The sequence below is a fragment of the Ursus americanus genome, chromosome 25 (genome assembly GCF_024610735.1).
Source record: "Ursus americanus isolate L20-20 chromosome 25, mUrsAme1.1.p, whole genome shotgun sequence".
Classification (NCBI taxonomy): Eukaryota; Metazoa; Chordata; class Mammalia; order Carnivora; family Ursidae; genus Ursus; species Ursus americanus.
The window spans coordinates 28196436-28209312 of record NC_142151.1 but is presented as its reverse complement, the minus strand read 5'-3'; the positions used below and the strand labels follow the sequence as shown (position 1 = coordinate 28209312).

The window sequence follows — 12877 nt, the reverse complement described above, 5'->3', positions numbered from 1 at the left end:
GCTAAGGATTTATACCTAGGAACTGCCTGGGGCCCTATAGGCATTTACTCAATGTCAGCTATTATTTTATTGTTGTCATTGTTAATAGACAGTGTGTTTTCCCAGTTCACCCAGACAGTCTCGATACCAAATACTCTTTTTCACTAGCTGAATTGTATTTGAAGTTATCAGTCCGTATATAAGAGGTTCAGAAAATATGATTATGGTATCATTGGCTGTTTTTAATCTTCTTAGTGCAAAACTTTACTTGTGTACCCACGCAAGTGTGTCTTGCAAGTAGCAGTGATTTCATTTGCATGGGGACTTAGAGTCTCTAGTGTGCATGAAGTTTGGATTGATAGAAATAAGGGGAAACCTGCCGCAAATGCTGTTTGACAGTGTGGTTGGAGAGGACATCTTGTGATGCCACTAAAAGGCATGGAATCAGCCACAAAACGTCTGAATTCTGGCTCAGGAGGCACTGCTCACTAGGTCTAGATCTGTAATGGGGGAATGGTGCTCTCTCTTCTGCCAAGGGCATATGGATCTTTCAAGGATTAAATATTAGACTGGACCGAAAAGCCATTTGATATAGAAAAGGCCATACAAGTCCATGATATGTATATTCTTAAAATGGGTTTCCATTTTGGCAATTTAATATTCTGGTTAGTAGAAAGTCGTGATAAACACCAAATTAACGACCAATTAACACAAAATTGAAATGCATTAAGAAAAGACTTAATGCTAAATCAGACTGCTAAATAAATGTACCAACACATGCCTTTCGCACTTATCCCTACCATCAGGTCTGTCTACCTACTTGGACTAGAACCTCATCTATTTCTGAATCTGATATCTCAGAAGCTTACAGAATCACTGCTTCCTACCGATTCCCCATGGGGGCTGCGGGGCCCTTTGCTCTCTGTGATGGACCTCACAGTAGTCACAGTAGCAAAATCATATAGTGCCAGTTTCTGCTGGAAATCACATTGGGTCCTCACCCCTGAAACCCTTCACTGGCTGTTCATTGCTGTCCGAATGAAGTCCAAACTCCACAGTGGGACATGAGGGTCACTGAGGCCCCTGCCTGCCTCTCCAGCCTCCTTGTCACCACTCTGCCAGTATTAGATCCTGCAGCTAGAATGAACTTTTATTTTCTTCCTCTTGCTTGCTTGCTTGCTTGCAAGACACATAAGCCTCTGTATATGTGTCTTATTCCTTCTCCCCTCACCTAATTCACTTCTCATCTTCCTCAGGTGTCAGCTTCATTGTCACTCTTGGGGCATCTGTTCCCTCCCTGTGGGGCTGGCTGGCTGACAGGTTCACAGTACAGTGACATTCTCTCACCTGTGCACACACTCTCCTTTCGGCCATCTCTTCCCACTTAGAATTTCTGAATCAGCCCACAGTACATGGAACTTACATTTCAACCTTCAGCAGCCACTACACATCTTAACCTTTAAAAGGATACTTCATAAAAGACCCTCCAAAGAATTGTGCATTGCCTCAGTTCATTCATCTGTAGGCAAAACCTACACTAAATGGAGGAAGATACTGAAGATGAACTTTATCAGTAGAATTCACTGGGTTTCTACACATGCAGAAATGCATTTAATAAATAATTGATGCTGAAAGTGTGCGAAATAAACCAGCTCTGTTTTACTTATATGCTACATAGAGTAGTACATGCTTTGGAACTGGATTCATATCTCACCTCTGCCACTTGCCAGCTGCAAGATCCTGAGTAAATTCTTCCTTAGCCTCATTCACAAGATGGGGACAAGCATGGCTCACAGGGGTGGTGTGGAATTGAATGAAATAAAAAATAAAGTGCATAGCACAGGGAATGACGCACATGAAATGCATTAAGTTTTCCTTGTTATGAATGAATTGAAACTTCTCTGGGACTGTTAATGACAGACAAGGATGATATCACCAGAATTGAATTTTTGCTGTGACGTGTAGAAGGAATAAAAATTGGGGCCTCTGACTAAATTCATTTTAGAAGGAATATAAATTAGAGGGCAAACTTAATGAATAAAGCCTGAACTGATTGACCTTTGGTATCGAAGGACCCTGATCTTCTGCAAATCAGTGAACATTTCTGGACCTTTTTTTTTTTTTTTTTTTTTTCTCACCTATAAAACTGCCTGAGCTATTCTGATCCCTTCCAGTTCTTTGATTTTCAGAATGGTTACGGGAACTGAAATTATGTTCCTCTATGCCTTCTCTGTCTTTATTTCCACATATTTCTTTGTAAATAACACACTGAGCTAAGTTTGAAGTTTCTGGAAGAAAAATTTACCATAGCCACAGAAGGTCAGTTGGGATTTTTGAATAGATAAAACTGAGAAATGCATTATTGTCTTCTTAGAATTGTTAGCTCCTTTCCCTCAGACTGTGCATTTGAATATCAAAGAAGACATCAAAGGTTGTCTCACTCCTCTTCATAATGCCTTTGGTTATTAAGATTTAGATGAGGCACTTTATGAGTTCAAGGGGAGTGCATTAAGAAGAACCCAAAGACACTTAAATTTCTTTGTGTTGCTTTTGTTAAGCTTATAATCTTTTCTAATGTAAGCTGTGTCTTTGTTACTGTGGTCAACTGGGGGGAAAAAAAACACCTGCCTTTTTTCTTGTGTTTCAAACGGAAGCAGATTCCTCAATTCCTATCCTAAAAAGCTCCAAATTAAATATTTTTAAAAAATTTTTGGTCATGGTATATGACTCTTTATTAATCTCCTTTATTACTTTGAAAGAACAGGAGAAATTAAATTAGTATGACTGGTGTTCTAGAAGGAGTTTTGTATATAGCTCATAGGAGAGGTAAAAATTTCCTTCTACCCTTTTAGCTTCTTTGGCTGGTCTAATAATTAAATTGACATAGGATGGATTAACAGGAGAAAACAAATTTAACTTCATACATACAGGAGCCCCATAAAAATACAAGACCCAAAGGCAAGTCGGGCTTCTATGCCTTCCTGAGCTAAGGAATCCGGTAAGGGGTGTGGGGCTTCCAAGCAGGGGAGGGTAATTTTCAGGACAGTAGGAAGAGCAGATATTTGATAATTACAGATTTGCTCTGTCCTACAGATAAGTCAGTCATTCAGATAAAAGTTCTCTCTGGTATAGCTTTCTCTCCAGAGCAGGCCCCCTCTCTAAATTCCTTTAGGTAGTGAAGGGAGAGATCAAAGTTTTTCTTGACTCTGCTGGGTCTTGATTGCCTTCAGTTTAAAATAATCCACATGCCAAAGTGGTAGATTTTAGGGTCATGTATTCTGGGCCCCTTCAAGCTTTTTATAATTTATTGGTATAATGTTAAAAAGTAGCAGTTCTTTGTATCTGAGATGTTTGCCACAGGCGCTTGTGTTAGGCAAAAATTCACAGGTTTTTATAGATCCTGAGAAGGGCTGGAAAGTGTAATATAACATCTTCATTTAAAGCAGCGGGATTTAAGGTTAAGATCGTACCATCTCAGTGGTTCTCCTCCGCCAGCTTGCTGTCTGCCTCCCAAACCGAGCGTTCTTGTTCTGCCCCTGGTCTAGCACTGGAGGGTAAAGACACACAGGTAAAATGGGGAAGGGGTTCAGTGGAGGCAGAAAAATGTTTTTAAAATTCTGTTAGGGTCTGTAAGCGTTTATTGATCATTGTTATAGATATCAGTTATCCACTGACAACGGTAATTCTGTGTCAACGAAGTCAGTGGCTTAAAATAATGAGCTTTTGTTTCACACTCAAGATTATGGTGGGTGATTCAGGGTGGCTGGTTGTCCTTGTCTCAGCTGGGACCTTATTTGGGATTTAATGACTGGGAGGTTGTGGAGGTGAGCTTCAGGAAGACACGTTCAGCTCTAAATAGTTGAACACAACTGAGAAGGTGGAGGTTAATAGAAAATTTGAGGTCAGAAAAATAGAGAGTATTGGGTGTGGGGGAGCAGCACAGGTTAGGGCATTTACTTTGAGTAATCTTGACCTTTTGTTTGCCTAAAACCAGAAATCGTTAAAAATGTAGAATTTGATAATGCCCATACACCAAACTGATGTTAAAATATTTTTTTCATGTGCAACTGCAAATTATGAAGGGTCTACTCAAGTGGGGGGATCGATCAACTAACATTTGTTTCCTCCCAATCCCTTGGCTTTTTTTTTTTTTAATTTTCAGGTTTCTGTCTGTTTTTCTTCTCTTGTCATTTATGATGTCATCCGTTAGTGAGAACATCCAAGGGTCACAGTGTTTTAGACCTGAAACCACTGAGTCCAACTGTCATTGATAAAAGAACAAAGCTCCTTATAGACTTGTTACAAGTCATAAAACCAATGAGTTGGAAGCATGGGAATAGAACCCTTGGTTCCTCTTCTAGTGCGTTCCTCAGTGCTTTGGTTTGGTTGGTGGACTGTTTTCTGGCTTCACAGGGAAAACAGTGGAGACCGAAGTTGAAAATTTTCAGTGATGGCATTTGCATAGTACCTTGTTTAAAAGGCACTTATGGATACTTTGGCTTGTGATTGAAATGAATAGCTGAGAGAATCTGATAGAATAGCTAAATATTCTAGTTGTTTGGTCTCTTCCTCTGTAAAGAAGGGAATTCTGTTTTTCTTCATAGAATTGTTATAAATGATGTGTAACTACAATTTAATCACTTTGATTTGTGTCTGGCGCATACTAATTACTTGGCATTTTTATTCTGTTTGTTAATCATAATACTGTTTTTGTTGTTCAGTTCTACCTTACAGACTGTACATATATCACGAACTAATGGGGAAAATTCCACTATCTAATTTTAGTGCGAGTTGGGGAGGAGGAAGGGATACAGAGAATTCAGCTCTTGGAGTACTTCCTGTATGACTTAGTAATCTCAGCCTCTAACCTCCTGTTTACCGAATAAAGGGGCCATATCCTTTTGGCTTATTTTCTCTTTTAATATTGGTAAACGACTAGAAATAGAAATCTTGAAAGAGGTCATTTTTCAACCACTGCTGTATCATTTTAGGCTTTCATGGCTTTGGGATGCTACATTTTAAGAGCAAATTATTTCGTGTCTGAAGGAGCTTAACTTCTTAAGGAAATGGAATTTGTCGTGGGGGAAGAATTTCTAAACAAAGGGACACTTTATAAATATCACTCTCTGAAATAACCCTCATAGTAAGCCTTCGGTGAAACAAAACGCAGAGTTTGGGAATTTACCTAAGTTTAACATTGAACAAAATCCTAAACGCTGTGGTTTGTTGTTCTATAGAGAGGAAACCACTTCTCATGTTTTCCATTGTGTTAAAATAAACTGGCAATGGAGGGAATCTGAGAAATGAAGCTTCCAAAAGCAGACCAACCCAAGAAGCACTTTTTCATTCCGATGTATTGCAATTTCAGGCCTCCCCACACCTTTTCCTTCCCACACTGCTATTCGCTTCCCTCTGCCACTCATCTTACATCCTGGGAAGGAATGGCAGAAATATCCAAGGTTGATCTTTGTTGAGTCATCCTGGAAATGATAGTAACAGTGCAGGCAGGGCTGAGAGAAGCCACTGAGCAGTGCTTTAACCTTTTGGGAATCACCAGTCCGGTTCACACTGAAGATCAGAGCCCAGATTTTGCTCCAGAGATATACACAGACGCAGACCTACACAAAATCTTGTGTACAGAGCCAGGAAGTGGTGGACTCCCTTAAGCCTCTTTTGGGACGTTAGTGGTGCCCCTGCGTGGCACCCAGATTTTGCTAAAAGCTGACTTGTGTTTTTTGGGCGCTCACCTCGTTTTCTCCACTCATTAAAAACTCTGAAAGGTCAGATCCACAGCTGTTTATGAACCAGGAAGAGGAAAAGGAAAGCAAGAAGCAAGGCCTGCTTCTGAGTGACATTGCTGCCTCCTCACAGTGCCATTTGGACACATTTAACTGTTACAAAACCATATATGTTTTATAAGGAGTCTTCAAGATGGAAGCTTCTTTGTGATAGGAACCCAGGGAGGCCTCACAAAGGGATCTTTCTCCAGTAAAATATTCCCATGGTGTAAAGAGACCTCATTCAAGTGCAAATTTTAAGAGATTCTAGAAGAAATCCTTTGAGGAAAAATTAGATTAAATAGAGTAAAAGAAAAAAAATGGAAAAGGGTAGGGAAAGTAAGGATGAGGTGGGAAATGCTTTTTGGGTTACACGATTCAATTTGATTTGTTTCCTTCTCTTTGTAGTTTAAAACAGAAATTTGCATGTAGGTGAAAATGACATGCTTTAGGTTTTCGCTTGGGGGTTGTTAATAGCTTTCCCTTGCTTCTTTTTCATTGTCTTTATTTTTTAAAGATTTTTGTTTATTTATTTGGGAGAGAGAGAGAGAGCACGAGAGAGGTGAGGGACAGAGGGAGAAGCAGACTGCCCGCTGAGCAGGGAGCCTGATGTGGGGCTTGATTCTGGGACTCCAGGATCATGACCTGAACTGAAGGCAGACTCTTAGCTGACTGAGACACCCAGCCGCCGGCATTGTCTTTATTAAAGCCATATGCCTCATATGCAGAAATATGGAGCTCCCACTTTGCACAAGTGAGTGATCTATGGCGGACACATGGTCCATATAAGTTCCTGCCCCTTGAGAAGTTGACATTCTTGTAACATAGTTTGGTTCCAGAGGCCATAGGCTGGTGAGAAAATTGCCCACTGCCTATTGGTGGGCTCTGATCCCACTGCTGATGCTTACTAACTTTCTTAGCTTGGGTAAATTTCTTAACCTTGGTCAACCTTGGCATCCTTTATTTTTTCAGGGGTAAGATATTTGTGAGATAGGGTGCCTGGGTGCTCAGTCTGTTTGGTGTCTGACTCTTGATTTCAACCCAGGTCATGATCTGAGGGTCGTGGGATCCATTTGGGTATGGAGCTCTGTGCTCAACAGGGAGTCTGCTTGGGATTCTCTCTGCCTCTCCCCCTACTGTCTTTCACTCTCTAAAATAAATAAATAAATCTTTTAAAAAAAGATATTTGTGAGATATTTTGTAGATTGAAGACATAGTACCTCTCAAATTAAATGAAGTAGGTAAACTCTTACCTTGTTTCTGATCGCCACTTTGACCAGTGTAACCGTACAGTTGCCAGAATGCCTGGGTTGTTTGCCGTAGATGGAGTAGTAATGTTCACGGCTAACAGTGCTAGATCCTGCTCTATGTATTATTTCGTTTTTCCCCATGACTTTTTTTTGTAAGTGAGAAAAATAGATGTGCAAAGAAGTTAAGAAACTCGCCCCAGCTCTTCCAGACAGTAAGCAGCTGGGGGACTGAGACCTAGGTGGTCTAGCTCCAGGAGCCACGCTCTTCCTCTGATCCTTTCTAGCCTTTTTTCGAGCTATCGCTTATTCACAGTGAATGGAGAACATTATTTGGGGTGTACTTTAGCACTTACTTAAGAGTTTGTTTTTCTTTTTTTCTTTCCTGTTTCAGGTATCTGACAGCAAGGAGCAACAGAAATTTCCTGCTTACCATGAGGCCATTCTTAAAAAGGGCCACTTTGGTCATAAGTTATGTAAGTATATATATGCTTCTGAAATACCTGATAAGGAATATTTTACTTTCACTTGGCTCAGAGACATGATCCAGATTATTTAATAGAATCAGCAGTAGATTCTAACAACATGATCTTAGGATCAAAGAGTCTACGTGCCGTGAATGTTACGGTCTTGGAAGGTATGTATGAGAGCCTTCTGGGAATATGTGAACTTGAGTGACACAGACAGTGTCAACTGTAATATTTTATGAGTCCCTTTCAGGGCGCTGATTCTGAGTTGTCTCCGCAGTACAAACCTGGCTATATCAGTTATTTATTGCTGTACAACAAACCGGCCCCAAATGTAGTGGCTTAAAACAACCACCACATGTATTTGCCCCGAATGCTTTAGTTGGGCAGCATTGAGCCAAATGGTTCTAATGCTCCTCATGGTTTTTGACTGGAGTTGCACAAGCAGCTTCCTGTAGCTGTCAGCTGGGCTCGACTGTCTGTGGTATCTCATTCCCTGGGGTCTCTCCCTGTGGCCTCTCTCTAGCAGGGTAGCCAGGACTTCCTTACAACATGGCAGCTGGGTTCTAAAAGCAAGAACCAAAAGTTGCAGGACCTCTCAAGGGGTAGGCCCAGAACTGACACAGTGTACCTACTACCACATTCTATTGGTCAATGCAAGTCACAAGACCAGCTCAGATTTAAGAGGAGGGGCAGTTGGCTTCCTTCTTGATGGGAAGAGCAGAATGCACATGCAAAGGGAGCAGGCATTCTTGGTCGCCATCTTTGGTGACTGTCACATTAAACACTTTCTTACATTGTTGGATTCAGGAATTTCAGATTAGGAGACCAGGCTCTTCTGCTGTTGCTGTTCCCCATAAATTTGCATAGGAAACTTATGAAAAGTCTTTGATTGTAATGTTACCAATTAATATGATTTTTTTTTTCTTGACCTTAAAACGTGTTTATGGAAGAAGAGTATGCAAAAACTGAATGAGGGTGGAGAGCCTTGACCGGACCATCTCAACAAAAGGGACAAAATATTTCTCTAGTGTATTTCCCAGTATCTTTGCATAGAATTAGGAAGATTCATCACTGGTTCAGGAGTGATTTATTTTCTTAGAATTGTATGGGAATGCAAGTAATTTGAGGTCATTGCTGTGATGAAAGTTGCCAATTATTAATCCTTTTGTTCTTTTAAAAATTTATTCTCAAAGCCCTTTCTACTATTTATCTTCCTGTTCTTTTTGTTTAATTATCACAGCTTTTCCCTCTATATACTATTTTAGGGAATTTATATTCTTTCGGTAGGATACCTTTCCTATTACTTTTATAGTTGATATTTCCCATTATAATGTCTTTAAGAATTTAAAAGCAGTTTGAGGGGCACCTGGGTGGCTCAGTCGTTAAGCGTCTGCCTTCAACTCAGGGCGTGATCCCAGAGTCTTGGGATTGAGCCCCGCATCGGGCTCCTCCGCTGGGAGCCTGCTTCTCCCTCTCCCACTCCCCCTGCTTGTGTTCCCTCTCTCACTGGCTGTCTCTGTCTCTGTCAAATAAATAAATAAAATCTTTTTTAAAAAAAGAAAGAATTTAAAATCAGTTTGAGCAGGACATTGTGTGAGCGTTAAGATGATTTTCACTTGCTTGCCTAGGCATTGTTTGCTGTTGATATGCTTTTGGCTGACACGATGCATTTATTTTAGGTTTCTGAATTTGAGGTTATTTATATAAAAGATATTTATAAAGGAAGTCAGTGATATTCATGGGGAAAAAAAAGCCAGCCTTCACTACCTCCAAAATTAATCCTTTAGCTTTTTATCCAAGGAAAGGTTTCCCTCTGACTTTAATAAAAACAATGTAATTTTTCCTATTGAAATGAGAATCATCTGGAAGTCCTGTGTGGGTGAACGCCCTTATAAACAAAACTCATCCCCACAGAAATGTCTCTGCTTCTGGCTTTCTTATTCACCTTAGCAACAGGATAGCACCATTTAGTGATCAAATTCCAGTGGGTGACACAAAAGCTGTTCCTGGGATTTGTTGAAATAACCCTTCATGAATGTTCTTTTTCAGAGCTTTCAAGGGTTGGAACACTTCAAGTGTGTTTATTCAGAACAAAGCAGTATTATTTATTGTACTTTAAGTTAACTTCCATGGGGCTGTGTAAATGGAACGGTTAAGACCGTGGTTGGACAGTGACGTGGGTTCACCTCCTGGATCTTGCAGTTTATTAGCTATGGGCTTCTGGGTAAATTACCTCTAAGCCTCCGCTTTCTCATGTACCTCTGGGGTTGCTGTGAGGCCGCAGGTGAGATAGAAAAGTCTTCAGCACCATGGATAACAGCTGGTAAATGCTTGATACTGACAGCTGTGATTAAGAATTTGCTTGCCTCTCCCTCATCCCCTTCGTTCTTTATGCTCTTCTCCCTACCCAGCTGTTTCCATCTTGCCTCCTCATCTTGAATGTTAGGATTTTACAGAAATGCTCACAATGAAACAAAACAAAACATTTGTAAAGCATCTGCAAGTGTCCTCCAGAAAGGTGGAGCGTATGCCCAACAAGCAATGATTTTCTTTCCAAATCTTCTTTTCTTTGAAGGTGGTTGTCGTTTTGTACTTCCGTCTGTGGCTCATGGGAGGATCTATGCCCCTCTTTTCAGAGCAGGATAATCCAGCTTCATTTTCGCCTTACATTCTTACGAGGTCAGTAAATGTAGTTTCTTTGGTTGGGGTTTTTTTGGTTTGTTTGTTTGTTTTTAGCTTAACACGGTATTTATGAGATTGTTTTAAACAATCTTAAATGACAGTTTGCCTTTGCATTTTAAGGAAAGAAGGGTTGTATTTTATCCAGGGTTGGGGAGGGGAGAAGAAACTATTATTCATACATTTGGAATTCTTTTCAACTGGTGGTGCTGTTTTGCCAGACTTATTGCTGGTGTTCTCATACTGGTATGTATTTGCTTATCCAACAAATATTTTATTTAGCCCTTATTATCAATAACGAATATCTACTGAGTGGCAAGGGTTACAGAGCAGTGCACGGAGGAGCGTGTAGAGATTGGTTGAGCATTAAACTATTTGTAAAATCAGTGGAGAGGTTGAAAGTGGAAAACAGAAATGAACAATAATTTTTGCTGAGATACAGCTAATGATATCATACTGTTGGTCCTTAGAGATGTAGAGATGTCGGATCAAGAAGTGATGTTGATCAGTGGATCCGGTTCGTGGAGATGGCTTTTAATTCCTTTTCTGTTTAGTCTGCTGTGCTGTCCTGCTAAGGCTTTCAGATATAATTGTATTCGATAATTTTTACAACTTTTCTTCAGGATGTATTATTGCAGAGCACCTGGGTGGCTCAGTCAGTTGAATGTCTGCCTTCGGCTCAGGTCATGATCTTGGGGTCCTGGGCTTGAGCCCCTTGTGGGGCTCCTTGCTCAGTGGGGAGTCTGCTTCTCCCTCTCCCTCGAGCCCCCTCCCCCCTGCTCATGCTCTGTCTCTGTCTCTCTCAAACAAATAAATTTTTTTTAAAAGGATATATTGTTGCTATTATGTTTAAATATTAAGATGCACTGTTCTTAAATTTTTGTAGTTTTATATATACTTTTTAAAATTTAATATCATTTGCATAATAGTAACCTTCACTGCAAAGACATAATAAATCTTAAACCTTGATCTACTGCCCGTTATTATTTTGGCTTACTTATATCTCTTAGGGACAACACATTGTTGGATTTTGTTTCTATGCCAGGCAGTGATCTTTGCTTTATTTGACTCATTTATTTTATATGTTTTAACTGCTACATTGCTAATTGCTTTGCTTTGTATGTTTTTCTTTATTGTTCCTAGGCTTTTCTTCCTCTTTTTTCTAAAGGCAATTTCCCTTTCAAAAAAGATAACTTCCAATTTGATCTTTTCTTCCTCTTTTTTTTAAAGGCAATTTCCCTTTCAAAAAAGATAACTTCCAATTTGATTAACCCATCTTTAAAAAAATATCATGTCACAATTGTTTCCATTACTTCTGACATGTATTTCTATTAGAGAATCTTGACTATGCCTTCAGAAATCATATGATATCCAGCCTCTAGTGTTGGCTTACCTTTTCGAGGTAATCTAGACACTTATAAATTGTTTATAGCTTATATTTTTTAAAATATTGTTGTTGGATTATCATGACATCTCTAACCCAGCTTTTTGTTAATGTTGCAGTCTACTTGCCTTTTTGGGTAGCTCTCACTGGCTTTCAAAATTTCCAGGAGCCCTGTCTGGATATTTTTAGCTCATTGATAAATTGTTTCAGGTTCTGTAGCTCCTTAAATAGCTACATGCACCTCCAGAACAGACTGTTCCGAACTCACTGACCAACCAGTGATTTCATTCGTATCTCTGTCATCAGTAAGCAAGTGCCTGCCCCGTGGCCCTTAGTGTCAGGACAAGGCCTTTGGTCTCTGACTCACTGCCCTCCTAGCTGCCAGGGGTGTTCAGCTGCATTTTTATCTCTGCTGGTGGCAGAAAAAATGCTTTGGTGAAACCTCTGGCAAAATTAGTACCTTGGACCAGTCGTTCAGCCAGGTGGTGCCCTTCACTTCCAAGGCATATATATCCTTTTTCAGAAGGGCCTGAAACACGTTGCATCTAGAACTTTCTCCCTGTGAATCCATCTAAGTGACTATTCTCAGGTAATTTCATCAGTATAAAGTGATAGAACACAATATCCTAACACCTTTAGATTCTTCCCCTTTTTTCTTTTAAAAAAACATAGCTTTCTTCCTGGGGCGCCTGGGTGGCGCAGACAGTTAACTCTCCAACTCTTGTTTCTGGCTCAGGTCATGACCTCAAGGTCCTGAGATTGAGCCCCGCTTGCAGCTCCCTGCTCCTCCGCCCCACCCCCCACCCCCAAACCATGGATCTTTCTATTTCTGTGTTTCATGCTTAAAATATGTAGATACCCAGGGACATTTCAATGACAGTTGCTATAAATGGCTTTTCACATTCCTCTAAGGTAGCTGCATTATAATTGACTCTTGAGCACCCAGGAAATTGTCTTCTTTCTCAAGTAAGGTTTCTACTCTGCTTGCATAATTATTTGACCTCTGGTAGGCTGATTATTCTTAAATTGGATTACCTTGGATCTGTTTCCGAGTTCTGTTGGTTTTTCTTTCCTTCTCATCAGCAATGCAATTTAGCTATGATTTGGCTGGCTCCCTGAGCCCGTCATTACTAATCACAGGTCTGTCATCCAGCTGTGTCTGCCCCATTGATGCTCCACCCTTTTATGAGGTTTATAAACTCCCAACAACTTTTGTGGCGTCTTTGCCTCTATCTTGCAATATTACATCTTCTTTTAAAGTCACTGTAATAACTTACTCTATTATCAGTTGAGAATTTTCAGACTAGCTTTCTCTTTCTTTAATAATTGCCGTAATTATTA

At 40.1% G+C, this 12877-nt stretch overlaps 1 protein-coding gene across 3 annotated transcripts in view; it reads left to right on the top strand.

The window, feature by feature from the left end:
* Positions 1–12877, top strand: part of TMTC1 (transmembrane O-mannosyltransferase targeting cadherins 1) — a 253746-nt gene that overhangs the window by 106901 nt on the left and 133968 nt on the right. For all 3 annotated transcript variants that reach the window (XM_045811777.2, XM_087855736.1, XM_045811776.2), the window contains 2 exons: positions 7398–7479; positions 10049–10152. In XM_045811777.2, coding sequence (XP_045667733.1) covers positions 7398–7479; positions 10049–10152 — 186 coding nt within the window. The remainder of the gene's footprint in view (positions 1–7397; positions 7480–10048; positions 10153–12877) is intronic.